The sequence below is a fragment of the Biomphalaria glabrata genome, chromosome 11 (assembly GCF_947242115.1).
Source record: "Biomphalaria glabrata chromosome 11, xgBioGlab47.1, whole genome shotgun sequence".
NCBI classification, from domain to species: domain Eukaryota; kingdom Metazoa; phylum Mollusca; class Gastropoda; family Planorbidae; genus Biomphalaria; species Biomphalaria glabrata.
Genome location: NC_074721.1, coordinates 22,715,684 through 22,731,717, shown reverse-complemented (window position 1 = coordinate 22,731,717; position 16,034 = coordinate 22,715,684). Strand labels below are relative to the sequence as shown.

Genomic DNA, 16,034 nt, shown 5'->3' with positions numbered 1-16,034 from the left:
AACTAGAAAAGAAAATGAAAATCGGACATCATGATATTTTAGACCATTCAAAGTTCTGATGCAACGGTTACTTTTTTCTTTTCTGATAGCGAAAAATCTATTTTTTTAAAATCAATTATGCAAACAGTTTTTTCATAAAAATACACCATTTTTACACAACTATTCACTATTAATAGTAACAAACACTGGAGGCTTTATTTTAGTAAGGGGAATATCTGTTTACCATTTTTTTAACACATTTAAGCCAATGGTTTTAGATTTTTGGTAATTCTTTTTTTAAATTACAATATAATGATATGTAAGTTCTGTCATACTAAATACAACATTTACACACAAAAAAATCACCAGTATGAAACACAAAACTAAAGTGATTTTTTTATTACATATAAACGGAAATGTTTTTTTCTTGAGGCTCTGAATAAGAGACTGACCCTTTACAAAACAATTAGATACTAATTATAAGACATCAGTTAGGCCAGGTTCACATTAAACTCCACATACACTTTCACCTATCCCTTAGTCTGCTGGACCTTTGGGGCACCAAACAGGATCTGTCAACCTTTTTTCTCCATTCTTCTCTGTCATTTGCCTTTGATAGAATTTCATTCTGATATTCTTTCTGAAAATATTGAGACCTGCCTTTTTACCTGCCTGAGTGGACCACATGGGATAGAATTTAATACCGATATTCTTCTGAATATATTGAAACCTTCCTTTTTTCCTGCCTGGGTGGACCACTTCGGGGGCCGATTTTGAGTTTGTGTTTCCACACAAACTGTCTTTGTGACCTTGTTCTTAAATAATGTCACCATTTAATGCCAGGTTTAATGGCAAGTTTAATTAATAACGGGTTTAATAAGAGATTTCCCAAGCTGTTATATTGAGTTTCAACTGAGTACAGGTCACTAGTTGATTTGAATGTACTAAATAATTATTTTATTCATGGTTACTTTCAATACAGATGTGTTATAAATATTTGAAATATTGAATTTATTTAAAAAAAAACAATTACAGCAAAGAAGCAATGAACATTTTGTGACTGCTTGAGTAAAACATCACAAATGTACGAGGTACCCACAAGGACGCTCGAGAGTTTAAGTGTAAAAAAACTCAATTTTATTATTATGTTATTTCTTCTTCGTTTGTTTGTTTTCACAACAAAATGCTCCGTTTCAGACACACACATCGGTTGTTTTTATTTTCTTGGTTTTGTTGTTATTTTAGTTGCTGTACTGTTGTTTATTTTAATGATTTGTTACAAATAGTTTAATTTCAACACAAAGCTGTTTTTATTGACAAAGTTACACACAAGAATGAAGCTTTCTTTTTTCTGATTCTAGTTGTATAAATCTAATCATGTACACCAAAGTGCATTAAAATTTGAAAGATTTATTTAAAACACATCCTACAATGAAAGGTTTAGAATCTTCGTAATATATACTAGCTGGATATGACCCGCGGCTTGCGGGACTTTGTTTGGGTATTACTGATCTTGTGGGTTGGGTTTAAATCTGTCAAATATGGCGAAGGTTCTCTAAATAGTAAAAAAAAATATTCTGCCACGAAAACGAAAGTAGAGTTTGAAAATGGATTTACCAGTTTAGTAGAAGTATTGAATCTAACATAAAATAATGTGAAAACGGGTTTACCCTATTTGCTAAAAAAAGTTTCGTTCTTTAAAAGAGATCAATTTAATTTTTTGTTATTTTTAAGGCCTTCCGGTTAGGGGAGGAACAATAAACATAAACTACGGCACTCCATTATGATCAAAGAAACATTGATCAAGATTAGTCCAACGTTTTGATTTCTATGCAGAATATACATACAAACATTGATACATACAAACATCGATACATACAAACTTACATATACCTTAAATTCTACTACATTGAAGGTGTAACATTCTTACCTTTCCAATAATGCTTCCCACTTCCTGGAAAAAAAAAGTAATTATAATTAAACTTCCAAAATTGTTTTTTTATTACACAAATATATTGAATTTAAGTTAGTGAAATACAACAGTATTCATATTTACATAATAGACTGACGAAATGTCTGAGTCATATTGACTAGAATAAAACAACGAACAGATTGACTAGAATAAAACAACGAACAGATTGACTAGAATAAAACAAGGAACAAGTCAAACAACTTTGAATGAGACAAGAATGGAGTTACTGTTCCACTCAAAAGTGACTTGCTGGACATATCGTTAGAACTTGGCTGACATGTTCCACTCCAAAGTGACTTGCTGGACATATCGTTAGAACTTGGCTGACATGTTCCACTCCAAAGTGACTTGCTGGACATATCGTTAGAACTTGGCTGACATGTTCCACTCCAAAGTGACTTGCTGGACATATCGTTAGAACTTGGCTGACATGTTCCACTCCAAAGTGACTTGCTGGACATATCGTTAGAACTTGGCTGACATGTTCCACTCCAAAGTGACTTGCTGGACATATCGTTAGAACTTGGCTGACATGTTCCACTCCAAAGTGACTTGCTGGACATATCGTTAGAACTTGGCTGACATGTTCCACTCCAAAGTGACTTGCTGGACATATCGTTAGAACTTGGCTGACATGTTCCACTCCAAAGTGACTTGCTGGACATATCGTTAGAACTTGGCTGACATGTTCCACTCCAAAGTGACTTGCTGGACATATCGTTAGAACTTGGCTGACATGTTCCACTCCAAAGTGACTTGCTGGACATATCGTTAGAACTTGGCTGACATGTTCCACTCCAAAGTGACTTGCTGGACATATCGTTAGAACTTGGCTGACATGTTCCACTCCAAAGTGACTTGCTGGACATATCGTTAGAACTTGGCTGACATGTTCCACTCCAAAGTGACTTGCTGGACATATCGTTAGAACTTGGCTGACATGTTCCACTCCAAAGTGACTTGCTGGACATATCGTTAGAACTTGGCTGACATGTTCCACTCCAAAGTGACTTGCTGGACATATCGTTAGAACTTGGCTGACATGTTCCACTCCAAAGTGACTTGCTGGACATATCGTTAGAACTTGGCTGACATGTGGAAAGTTATTCTGAATCAATGATGATGTCGTAAAGGGATGCTGGTTGTACATAGTTCTCAATCATCAGACCAACGTTTCTTGTTTCGACTTTGAGGGAGCAAGATCTAAAAGTGTCTGTAACTTTTGTTGATGTTTAACACTGAGAGAAACATCTAGACCTACTCTTAGCAATCCACTTTGATGTGACTATGTGCCTAGAGCAGAAACATCTAGACCTACTCCTTAGCAATCCACTTTGAGGTGACTATGTGCCTAGAGCAGAAACATCTAGACCTACTCCTTAGCAATCCACTTTGAGGCGACTATGTGCCTAGAGCAGAAACATCTAGACCTACTCCTTAGCAATCCACTTTGAGGCGACTATGTGCCTAGAGCAGAAACATCTAGACCTACTCCTTAGCAATCCACTTTGAGGCGACTATGTGCCTAGAGCAGAAACATCTAGACCTACTCCTTAGCAATCCACTTTGAGGCGACTATGTGCCTAGAGCAGAAACATCTAGACCTACTCCTTAGCAATCCACTTTGAGGCGACTATGTGCCTAGAGCAGAAACATCTAGACCTACTCCTTAGCAATCCACTTTGAGGCGACTATGTGCCTAGAGCAGAAACATCTAGACCTACTCCTTAGCAATCCACTTTGAGGCGACTATGTGCCTAGAGCAGAAACATCTAGACCTACTCCTTAGCAATCCACTTTGAGGCGACTATGTGCCTAGAGCAGAAACATCTAGACCTACTCCTTAGCAATCCACTTTGAGGCGACTATGTGCCTAGAGCAGAAACATCTAGACCTACTCCTTAGCAATCCACTTTGAGGCGACTATGTGCCTAGAGCAGAAACATCTAGACCTACTCCTTAGCAATCCACTTTGAGGCGACTATGTGCCTAGAGCAGAAACATCTAGACCTACTCCTTAGCAATCCACTTTGAGGTGACTATGTGCCTAGAGCAGAAACATCTAGACCTACTCCTTAGCAATCCACTTTGAGGTGACTATGTGCCTAGAGCAGAAACATCTAGACCTACTCCTTAGCAATCCACTTTGAGGTGACTATGTGCCTAGAGCAGAAACATCTAGACCTACTCCTTAGCAATCCACTTTGAGGTGACTATGTGCCTAGAGCAGAAACATCTAGACCTACTCCTTAGCAATCCACTTTGAGGCGACTATGTGCCTAGAGCAGAAACATCTAGACCTACTCCTTAGCAATCCACTTTGAGGCGACTATGTGCCTAGAGCAGAAACATCTAGACCTACTCCTTAGCAATCCACTTTGAGGCGACTATGTGCCTAGAGCAGAAACATCTAGACCTACTCCTTAGCAATCCACTTTGAGGCGACTATGTGCCTAGAGCAGAAACATCTAGACCTACTCCTTAGCAATCCACTTTGAGGCGACTATGTGCCTAGAGCAGAAACATCTAGACCTACTCCTTAGCAATCCACTTTGAGGCGACTATGTGCCTAGAGCAGAAACATCTAGACCTACTCCTTAGCAATCCACTTTGAGGCGACTATGTGCCTAGAGCAGAAACATCTAGACCTACTCCTTAGCAATCCACTTTGAGGTGACTATGTGCCTAGAGCAGAAACATCTAGACCTACTCCTTAGCAATCCACTTTGAGGCGACTATGTGCCTAGAGCAGAAACATCTAGACCTACTCCTTAGCAATCCACTTTGAGGCGACTATGTGCCTAGAGCAGAAACATCTAGACCTACTCCTTAGCAATCCACTTTGAGGCGACTATGTGCCTAGAGCAGAAACATCTAGACCTACTCCTTAGCAATCCACTTTGAGGCGACTATGTGCCTAGAGCAGAAACATCTAGACCTACTCCTTAGCAATCCACTTTGAGGCGACTATGTGCCTAGAGCAGAAACATCTAGACCTACTCCTTAGCAATCCACTTTGAGGCGACTATGTGCCTAGAGCAGAAACATCTAGACCTACTCCTTAGCAATCCACTTTGAGGCGACTATGTGCCTAGAGCAGAAACATCTAGACCTACTCCTTAGCAATCCACTTTGAGGCGACTATGTGCCTAGAGCAGAAACATCTAGACCTACTCCTTAGCAATCCACTTTGAGGTGACTATGTGCCTGGACATGTTCTCTTCGACTTGACGGAAAAGAATTTTGTCTTGGCATTTATTTCCATGTCACTTTCCACACAGTGTGTCAGATGAGACGAGTGACACAAAGAAGACAAGTAGATGATGTCTTGTTCCTAGATGAGACTAGTGACACAAAGAAGACAAGTAGATGATGTCTTGTTCCTAGATGACACTAGTGACACAAAGAAGACAAGTAGATGATGTCTTGTTCCTAGATGACACTAGTGACACAAAGAAGACAAGTAGATGATGTCTTGTTCCTAGATGAGACTAGTGACACAAAGAAGACAAGTAGATGATGTCTTGTTCCTAGATGACACTAGTGACACAAAGAAGACAAGTAGATGATGTCTTGTTCCTAGATGAGATGAGTGACACAAAGAAGACAAGTAGATGATGTCTTGTTCCTAGATGAGACTAGTGACACAAAGAAGACAAGTAGATGATGTCTTGTTGCTAGATGAGACGAGGGACACAAAGAAGACAAGTAGATGATGTCTTGTTCCTAGATGACACTAGTGACACAAAGAAGACAAGTAGATGATGTCTTGTTCCTAGATGAGACTAGTGACACAAAGAAGACAAGTAGATGATGTCTTGTTCCTAGATGACACTAGTGACACAAAGAAGACAAGTAGATGATGTCTTGTTCCTAGATGAGACTAGTGACACAAAGAAGACAAGTAGATGATGTCTTGTTCCTAGATGAGATGAGTGACACAAAGAAGACAAGTAGATGATGTCTTGTTCCTAGATGAGACTAGTGACACAAAGAAGACAAGTAGATGATGTCTTGTTCCTAGATGAGACTAGTGACACAAAGAAGACAAGTAGATGATGTCTTGTTCCTAGATGAGACTAGTGACACAAAGAAGACAAGTAGATGATGTCTTGTTCCTAGATGAGACTAGTGACACAAAGAAGACAAGTAGATGATGTCTTGTTCCTAGATGAGACTAGTGACACAAAGAAGACAAGTAGATGATGTCTTGTTCCTAGATGAGACGAGGGACACAAAGAAGACAAGTAGATGATGTCTTGTTCCTAGATGAGACTAGTGACACAAAGAAGACAAGTAGATGATGTCTTGTTCCTAGATGACACTAGTGACACAAAGAAGACAAGTAGATGATGTCTTGTTCCTAGATGAGACTAGTGACACAAAGAAGACAAGTAGATGATGTCTTGTTCCTAGATGAGATGAGTGACACAAAGAAGACAAGTAGATGATGTCTTGTTCCTAGATGAGACTAGTGACACAAAGAAGACAAGTAGATGATGTCTTGTTCCTAGATGAGACTAGTGACACAAAGAAGACAAGTAGATGATGTCTTGTTCCTAGATGAGACTAGTGACACAAAGAAGACAAGTAGATGATGTCTTGTTCCTAGATGAGATGAGTGACACAAAGAAGACAAGTAGATGATGTCTTGTTCCTAGATGAGACTAGTGACACAAAGAAGACAAGTAGATGATGTCTTGTTCCTAGATGAGACTAGTGACACAAAGAAGACAAGTAGATGATGTCTTGTTCCTAGATGAGACGAGGGACACAAAGAAGACAAGTAGATGATGTCTTGTTCCTAGATGAGACTAGTGACACAAAGAAGACAAGTAGATGATGTCTTGTTCCTAGATGACACTAGTGACACAAAGAAGACAAGTAGATGATGTCTTGTTCCTAGATGAGACTAGTGACACAAAGAAGACAAGTAGATGATGTCTTGTTCCTAGATGAGATGAGTGACACAAAGAAGACAAGTAGATGATGTCTTGTTCCTAGATGAGACTAGTGACACAAAGAAGACAAGTAGATGATGTCTTGTTCCTAGATGAGACTAGTGACACAAAGAAGACAAGTAGATGATGTCTTGTTCCTAGATGAGACTAGTGACACAAAGAAGACAAGTAGATGATGTCTTGTTCCTAGATGAGATGAGTGACACAAAGAAGACAAGTAGATGATGTCTTGTTCCTAGATGAGACTAGTGACACAAAGAAGACAAGTAGATGATGTCTTGTTCCTAGATGAGACTAGTGACACAAAGAAGACAAGTAGATGATGTCTTGTTCCTAGATGAGACGAGTGACACAAAGAAGACAAGTAGATGATGTCTTGTTCCTAGATGACACTAGTGACACAAAGAAGACAAGTAGATGATGTCTTGTTCCTAGATGAGACTAGTGACACAAAGAAGACAAGTAGATGATGTCTTGTTCCTAGATGACACTAGTGACACAAAGAAGACAAGTAGATGATGTCTTGTTCCTAGATGAGACTAGTGACACAAAGAAGACAAGTAGATGATGTCTTGTTCCTAGATGAGATGAGTGACACAAAGAAGACAAGTAGATCATGTCTTGTTTCTAGATGAGACTAGTGACACAAAGAAGACAAGTAGATGATGTCTTGTTCCTAGATGAGACTAGTGACACAAAGAAGACAAGTAGATGATGTCTTGTTCCTAGATGAGACTAGTGACACAAAGAAGACAAGTAGATGATGTCTTGTTCCTAGATGAGACTAGTGACACAAAGAAGACAAGTAGATGATGTCTTGTTCCTAGATGAGACTAGTGACACAAAGAAGACAAGTAGATGATGTCTTGTTCGTAGATGAGACGAGTGACACAAAGAAGACAAGTGTAGATGATGTCTTGTTCCTAGATGAGACGAGTGACACAAAGAAGACAAGTGTAGATGATGTCTTGTTCCTAGATGGCGCTACTTCACTCGCTCTCTCAGTTAGTGAAACAAAAACTGAACTAAGTCGACCATGAAATGAAGCGCTCCCAGAATGCAGTGTTTGATGACGTCATATTTACGGGTAGCTAACTTCAAATTAGCCATTTGTTTTTTTAGAGAATTTTGCTTGAATGTAAAACATCTAGATCTAGTATTAGAACCCCTAGAAAACTCTAATAGTTGGAGATATAATCTTCATTTAAATAGATTTGAAAGCTAAAAAAAATGTGAAGTTTCTATTTTGTTGGTGTATTGTAATAAGGTTTTCAACACTGTCAACAAACTCAAAACTTCAACATATACGAAATAATTGATGTTTTTTTTTATCAACTTTTTTTGTTGGTTTTAGGATTTCTGATTTACTTTCTAGCTGTCTAGATTAAAATGAAATCATTTTATGAAATGCTTGTTGATTTTTCAATTTGTCTGGCTTCAATGTTTTGATAATGTTAATGTTTACAAAACTATTTTGGGCTCTGTTATGTCGGCCCTTTGAAACCATTGGGTAAGTAGTGACAGCTTCTAGAGGACCAATTGAAAACTGGACCTTTCAAGGGTCTAGAACTGGAGATTGGTCAAGTGTGTAGCTTTTGGTTTTCAATTGTCAAGGCAGTAAATATTTTTATATTCACAAGTTTACTTTCATTTATTTAAATAGATATTTATTATGCATTTAGAAAAATAGAGTGAATATTTTTTTTAAAGTAGTATTGGCCGGCTGGCTGAGTAGTCTGCGTTCTGGATTGTCATCTGCATAGTCCCGGATTTGAACTCATCATCGCTAGTCCAGCTGAAAGTTTGTGTAGAAGGAACGTCATTGCATAAGAGTTAATGCATTGTTTTAGTGTCACCAGGTTTCCTCTTTAGATACAGTCTACATTTAGTTCTTGCATACAATAGAAAGGCGATGTCAACAAAACTAAATCTAAGGTCATTTTTGTTACTCAACATTTTTGTTACCCAACATTTTTGTTACCCAACATTTTTGTTACTAAATATTTTTGTTACTAACAGTTGGGTATAAACAAAGAATACTGTGTGTATTTATGTGTGGGAATTATATATATATATATATATATATATATATATATATATATATATATATATGAATGTGAGTCTATGTGTGCTTGTATGCGTATGAGTGTGAGTCTGTGTGTGCTACTACTCTGTACATGAACTCTATCATGTATTGTTTGAGTTACTTTCTCTCGATACGCTCACTGTCTAGCACAAACCGTCATTTAATATTCGCATCCCCCACCCCCTCGCCACAGGAGAGTGGCGGCACAAATCAGTGCAGATTGTGCTATTGACCAGTTATTGACCGCTGGCCAACAGCAGCGCCAGCTTGCATTAGAGAGATCCTGACTACTGGAGGGAAGGGCTACATAATTGAAAACAATAGGTAGCCTTGACGTCACCCAGAAACAAGGTTTCACTTTTAATGTCCCTCTTCAGCTCACAACGCAAAGGGAAACGATTCCAATAGGAGTTGGATGCCCCAATCATTCATATCTATATATGCTGTATAATTCTAGATTTAAATCAAAGATCTACATTCATTTGATAACAGAAGAGATCTTTTCAATAGATTGACATTGTTGTAGATTTAGTAGAAAGATATTTGTTCAGATCATTTTTAACAGTGCCTACATATTATGATCAGAGCATTTTGGTTTTCTTTCTTTCTCTCTTCATTTCTATTACGACTTGTGGAAAGTTGTCTAGAACTAAATTGACGACAATGTCTTTGTTCAGATTTGAGACATTTGAAAGGTAATAGGACTGAATATCTTGCTGGTCCAGAAGTGAATACAACGTGTAGATCTAGCAGCTTAGATCAATTGTTGATTCATTTCTCTGCAACCATGTTATCATCGCAGGAAGTTGGTAAACTTTCGAGTAAAATGAGAAGCAATTCAATGAATTTCAAGATATTTAAAACATAATTAGATAAGGTCTTTATATAAGATAGTGCTTTCAGAGAGTTTTACTTTTAAACAAATCAACACATCGATACCACCAAAGTATATATAATACGTGTATCCATTTGTTTTAATGTACATGTTTCTTGTACATGTTTCTTGTACATGTTTCTTGTACATGTTTCTTCATTTAATAAACCTATTTCTTGTTAGATACCTCTTTTGTGAACAGTTTTTTTTTTTACATTTTTATCTATGTCCAGTATTATGAAAAGTTTAGCACTCTAATGTTAAGATGTCTAAAGTATTTAGCACTCTAATGTTTGGATGTCTAAAGTATTTAGCACTCTAATGTTTGGATGTCTAAAGTATTTTGAAAAGTTTAGCACTTTAATGTTTGGATGTCTAAAGTATTTAGCACTCTAATGTTTGGATGTCTAAAGTATTTAGCACTCTAATGTTTGGATGTCTAAAGTATTTTGAAAAGTTTAGCACTCTAATGTTTGGATGTCTAAAGTATTTAGCACTCTAATGTTTGGATGTCTAAAGTATTTAGCACTCTAATGTTTGGATGTCTAAAGTATTTAGCACTCTAATGTTTGGATGTCTAAAGTATTTAGCACTCTAATGTTAAGATGTCTAAAGTATTTAGCACTCTAATGTTTGGATGTCTAAAGTATTTAGCACTCTAATGTTTGGATGTCTAAAGTATTTAGCACTCTAATGTTTGGATGTCTAAAGTATTTAGCACTCTAGTGTTTGGATGGCTAAAGTATTTAGCACTCTAATGTTTGGATGGCTAAAGTATTTAGCAATCTAATGTTTGGATGTCCAAAGTATTTAGCATTTCAATTTGTGCATGTCTAATAATATTTGAACTTCTGACCTTTCCCTGCATAATCATCCTAACAGTAAGTATTGTGGAAGTCGCTGTATTCGTTCCGTCTTGTACCATACTGCCGTTGGGAGTTCCACTGTTCAGACTGTTGTTGTTCAAATGATGATGTTGATGGTGCAAGTGGTTAGTGCTGGGGCCGTTCGTCAGGATGATACTTGTCTCTGCCATGTCTGGGAGCTCCGTCAGGGGCGGGAACTGAATAGGTGGGGCGCGCAGGGCACCGTATTCACAACTAAAGAGAGGAAACAAAGGAAAGTTTTAGAGACATGAGATCACATTGTGTGCAGTGTCTTCATTGTGCTCTGTGATATACATGCAATGTTCTCAATAGTAGCACATATATGTATATATATTATATATCCCCTATGCCAGAAACTTGCAGGCTATGTAATAGTATGTAGCCATTAGTGACAAGAAAATGAAAGCCGTAGCCTGTTCTCTAGTTTCAAAATATTCTTGACATTGTAATTCATGACCTTTTGTTTAACAACATGAATTTAAAACAAGAAAAAAAACTAAATGCATTATCAACATTGCGTTAACCCAGGGCCGGATTGAAGAAGGTGGAGACCCCGGGGGCGGTTTTTTGTGGAGGCCCCTACACGTATTCCAAAGCTTTAATGAATTTCCACTTCTGAATACTAACACTTCAATCTATAAGCAAGCCATATTTAATTATGAAATAAATAGAGTACTTGAAAATTTAAAAATTAAATCATAAAAATTAATATTCCTATTTTAGTTTTAAAAAGGGTCTATTTGTGGAGGGTAAGGCCCTAAGTAGACACAATGACGTAAATCCGGAGATGCATTGACATTTACCGAGAAGCGGACACTTCTTGATCACGTGATTGTTGCCAACCGACGTAAGATTGAAAGTGTTAGCGAAAAGAATGAAAACAAAAATTAAATTCGTCGAAATGTGAATATATCTTTATCTCCTTTGTGGAGGCCCCTTTCTTGTGGAGGCCCCGGGGCAGTAGCCATAATATATCTTTATCTCCTTTGTGGAGGCCCCTGGGCAGTAGCCATAATATATCTTTATCTCCTTTGTGGAGGCCCCTTTCTTGTGGAGGCCCCGGGGCAGTAGCCATAATATATCTTTATCTCCTTTGTGGAGGCCCCTTTCTTGTGGAGGCCCCGGGGCAGTAGCCACAATATATCTTTATCTCCTTTGTGGAGTCCCCTGGGCAGTAGCCATAATATATCTTTATCTCCTTTGTGGAGTCCCCTGGGCAGTAGCCATAATATATCTTTATCTCCTTTGTGGAGGTCCCTTTCTTGTGGAGGCCCCGGGGCAGTAGCCACAATATATCTTTATCTCCTTTGTGGAGTCCCCTGGGTCCCCTGGGCAGTAGCCATAATATATCTTTATCTCCTTTGTGGAGGCCCCTTTCTTGTGGATGCCCCGTGGCAGTAGCCACGTCTGCCCCTCCCTTAAACCGGCCCTAAGTTTTGTTGAATAACGTAAAAAACAACAACATAAGTTTATCAACTGAAATGACAATACAAACAAGGAAGATCTAGAGCGCATCGTTCTGAAGTTCTTATACAGGCCCCGCCGAGTTCAACATTTGGAAACCAAAAGAAATTGGCACTGCCAAAGACAGTATAGTTGTAAGATTGGTCAAATAAAGTCCACATACAATGAACTCGAGCAAGTGGATCAAATAATTGAGTCAGGAAACACAAAAACTGTTGGCTGCCAATGAACACCCCCCCTCCTGCCCCCTTCTCTAGTCTAGTGCTTCAATGTTTGGATACAAAGTGAATTTATTGTAAGAGACAAGTTTATACAATTGATAGACATGATGTCTTTTGTTGGTCTTTAAATCTTAGAGAGAGAGAGAGGGAGAAGAGAAAGAAAAAGAGAGAAGAGAAAGAAAAAGAGAGAGAGAAAGACAGAGAGAGAAATAGAGAAACAAGAGAAAGGAAGAAAAAGAGACAGGAAGAAAGAGAAAGTGAAAGAAAGAAAGAAAGAGAGAAAGAGGAAGAGAAAGGAAGAAAAAGAGGAAGAAATAAAGAGAGAGAGAGAAAGAGAGAGAGAAATAAAGAAAGAGAGAGAGAAAAAGAGAGATGAGAGAGAGAAAGAGAGAGAAATAAAGAGAGAGAGAAAGAAAGAAAGAGAGAAATAAAGAGAGTAAGAGAAGATAGAAGGCAGATAGATGTATGCTAGAGAAAAGAGAAGGCTAATGAAAAGCAGTCTCTCTCACCCGTGTAGTGAAGGAAGGTAAAAATAAGATTGTCCTGAGAAAACCTCATTGTACACTCACACAGCCGACAACGTTCTCCTTGTGCTCAGAAATATGGTTTTATCCTTGACACGTGTTCATAGAGTCTGTTACCTTCTAGGTCAGATGTGTGATGTGTTAGATGTGTGATGTGTTAGATGTGTGATGTGTTAGATGTGTGATGTATTCTAATTACAACTATCGGGTTCAGAGGTTTTAAATTTTCTATCTATCTATCTATCTATCTATCTATCTATCTATCTATCTATCTATCTATCTATCTATCTATCTATCTATCTATCTGTCTATCTATCTATCTGTCTATCTATCTGTCTGTGTCTCTCTGTCTGAATATGTCTTATGTACAATTCTCTTCACTCTTCAAATGATCCCTATCTACTCACACTCTAATGCTACAAAGATCCCAGTCTTTACACACAAATGCGAGAATGATCCCAGTCTGTACAAACTGTAAAGCTACAACGATCCCAGTTTGTACAAACTGTAAAGCTACAACGATCCCAGTCTGTACAAACTGTAAAGCTACAATGATCCCAGTCTGTGCAAACTGTAAAGCTACAATGATCCCAGTATGTACAAACTGTAAAGCTACAATGATCCCAGTCTGTACAAACTGTAAAGCTACAACGATCCCAGTCTGTACAAACTGTAAAGCTACAATGATCCCAGTCTGTACAAACTGTAAAGCTACAACGATCCCAGTCTGTACAAACAGTAAAGCTACAACGATCCCAGTCTGTTGAACATAAAACTTGTTTCCGTCAGCTGAACGTTACCATGGTGATGTTTTCTTCACCATTCTGTTATGCTCTGTCACGAGAGTATTCCCCCAGGACAAGTTCATTCATTCAAGAAATGGTTTTTATTTGCTCACTGATCACTTCCCTTGTTCAGTCAGGCATAAACCTAGATCCCAAAGTACTCAAGAGTTACCATACAAGACACAGACCAGGCTTACATTCAGAAGTTGATCATGTTTTGTGTTTATTGAAACAAATGATTATTTTGTAGTTGTCTTCGACCACGTGGGCCAGATGTCCACAATGGAGACTTCCACCAGCTCAAGTTTGACTTCAACGTAGTTCACTTCAGTGGCTGGATTGAGTTTGAAAGAAATCAGTCGCTTCTTATCTTATACATTTCAGATGTTACTTGAAAACAGAAGATAATTACGCGCTACGCATGCATTTCATTTGTCAATCTAGTCATGCTGGCTAATCAGTGACCTAAACTCTGCTAAGTGGGCTGATTCAGGCAACCCAATCCATTCTTTTATGACACTAGGTAAGAAGGAGAACGTGTACGACTTTGTTCTAGTCTATGGAGTCCGAAATGTGCCTGGATGTTGGATTAATGGTATTAGGTACACTTCTCATTCATTTTGAATAGCACAACCTTAAATATTTCTTATTTCTACAGAGTTTCAAATAGAATTTGGTTTGATTTGACACAACACACAATTGTATTATTGCCAAAGAAAGTAACAGCTTTGGCTTCCTTTAAGAATAAGATGCACTAAGTGAATACAATGAAGTAATGTTTAATGTTATGTAACAATATCTTTAGTTAGCCATTAAAATGCTTCCATTGTGTCTTCTATAGAACTTACTTTTAAAAGGGACCATTAATTGTGGTTACTTTTAAAAGAAACCATTAATTGTGGTTACTTTTAAAAGGGACCATTAATTGTAGTTACTTGCTACAAATGTTTTGGACGGCTACTTCCTGCCTAAGCAGCACCAACAACTTTAGCTAACATTTAAGTGTTTAATTGATTTTTTATTGATTACTTTTTGCAATGCAGAAATCGATGATGGACAACCTTTAGTATTAGTGTGGGAATTACCTGCCCTTATTTGTAGCTGTCGATATCTGACCATGTTTGGCTGAATAAGGAAACAACCCAATCACACCGTATGGGTTCAGTTTTGGTTACCAATGAGTTATTTACTACTATTGAAAATTTCATCAGACTTCTGGTGCTAGTCTTGTGTAAAACACTGGCTCAGAATGGAACCTCTTCAGAAAACTAAACTCTCCGAACCTCGTGCCTTAACTGTTTCATACCCACACAGAACCTCGACACTAAACTGTTTTATGCATACCCACACAGAACCTCGACACTAAACTGTTTCACAAATACCCACACAGACAGAACCTCGACACTAAACTGTTTTATGCATACCCACACAGAACCTCGACACTAAACTGTTTTATGCATACCCACACAGAACCTCGACACTAAACTGTTTTATGCATACCCACACAGAACCTCGACACTAAACTGTTTCATACATACCCACACAGAACCAGTCAGCTCTATTTGCTGTATGTAAACATTTTCAAGTCAAAGTCCACCATAGGTTCTATATATGAGCTAGTAACAGTCAACTAAAAATTTGATAGAGATCTAAAATGACTTCTTCTAGTGTCTTGATGTTGGTTGCTATTCCCTAATAAATGTTTGACTCCCTACATGTTACACTTACAAATCTGGCACAGATTGATATGAACTATGTCCTTACATTGACACTTCTACTAATTGTGTTGAACACATAAACTACTCTGTCTTGTCTAACTATTTGTATTTACATATTCACCACTCGAACTATCAGCAAGCTCTAAACAATGTCGACATTCACGATAGAAACAACACAACAGTGACGGAAAGAAATCACAGTCCTAGGAAGAAACATTGCGCTTGGTCCGTGGATCTAGCAGCTGTGGTCTGGGAAGGGGAGGGGGAGAAACACGGACAAGAAACTGGGCATGTAGAAAGTGTGGCACGCGCACGCAGTGGTTTTCTTTCCCTCCCCCCCCCCCCCCCCCACTATCCCTTGAGACTGGCCAAGCGGTGAGCTTTCAACATCGCTCACCCAAGCCTATACCTGTGAATCATTGGATCGATTAGTGTTGTTAGGCCTGCACGCTGAAAGAGACGGGGAGGAGTGAGATGGGGTGGTGGGTCGGGGGAGTTACCTCTTAAGATTTAACTCACGTGAGCGGGGGGCTTTAGCTCATGCAGCGTGCGACGTTCTTTTA

At 38.3% G+C, this 16,034-nt stretch overlaps 1 protein-coding gene across 28 annotated transcripts in view; it reads right to left on the bottom strand.

Annotated features, from left to right (window-relative positions):
• The window catches only part of LOC106054873 (poly(rC)-binding protein 3-like), a 370,092-nt gene that overhangs the window by 49,720 nt on the left and 304,338 nt on the right, over positions 1-16,034 (bottom strand). For 22 of the 28 annotated variants that reach the window (XR_008773547.1, XM_056003498.1, XM_056003496.1 and 19 more), the window contains 2 exons: positions 10,729-10,972; positions 1,910-1,933 (listed from right to left, as the gene is read on the bottom strand). Coding sequence is in view for 27 of the 28 variants with exons in the window: in XM_056003498.1 (XP_055859473.1) it covers positions 1,910-1,933; positions 10,729-10,972 (268 nt within the window). In the remaining variant the exon portion in view is untranslated. Of the gene's footprint in view, positions 1-1,909; positions 1,934-10,728; positions 10,973-12,953; positions 13,089-15,481; positions 15,736-16,034 lie in introns of those variants that run through there. The other 6 variants (XM_056003513.1, XM_056003511.1, XM_056003507.1 and 3 more) reach the window with 6 other exon arrangements.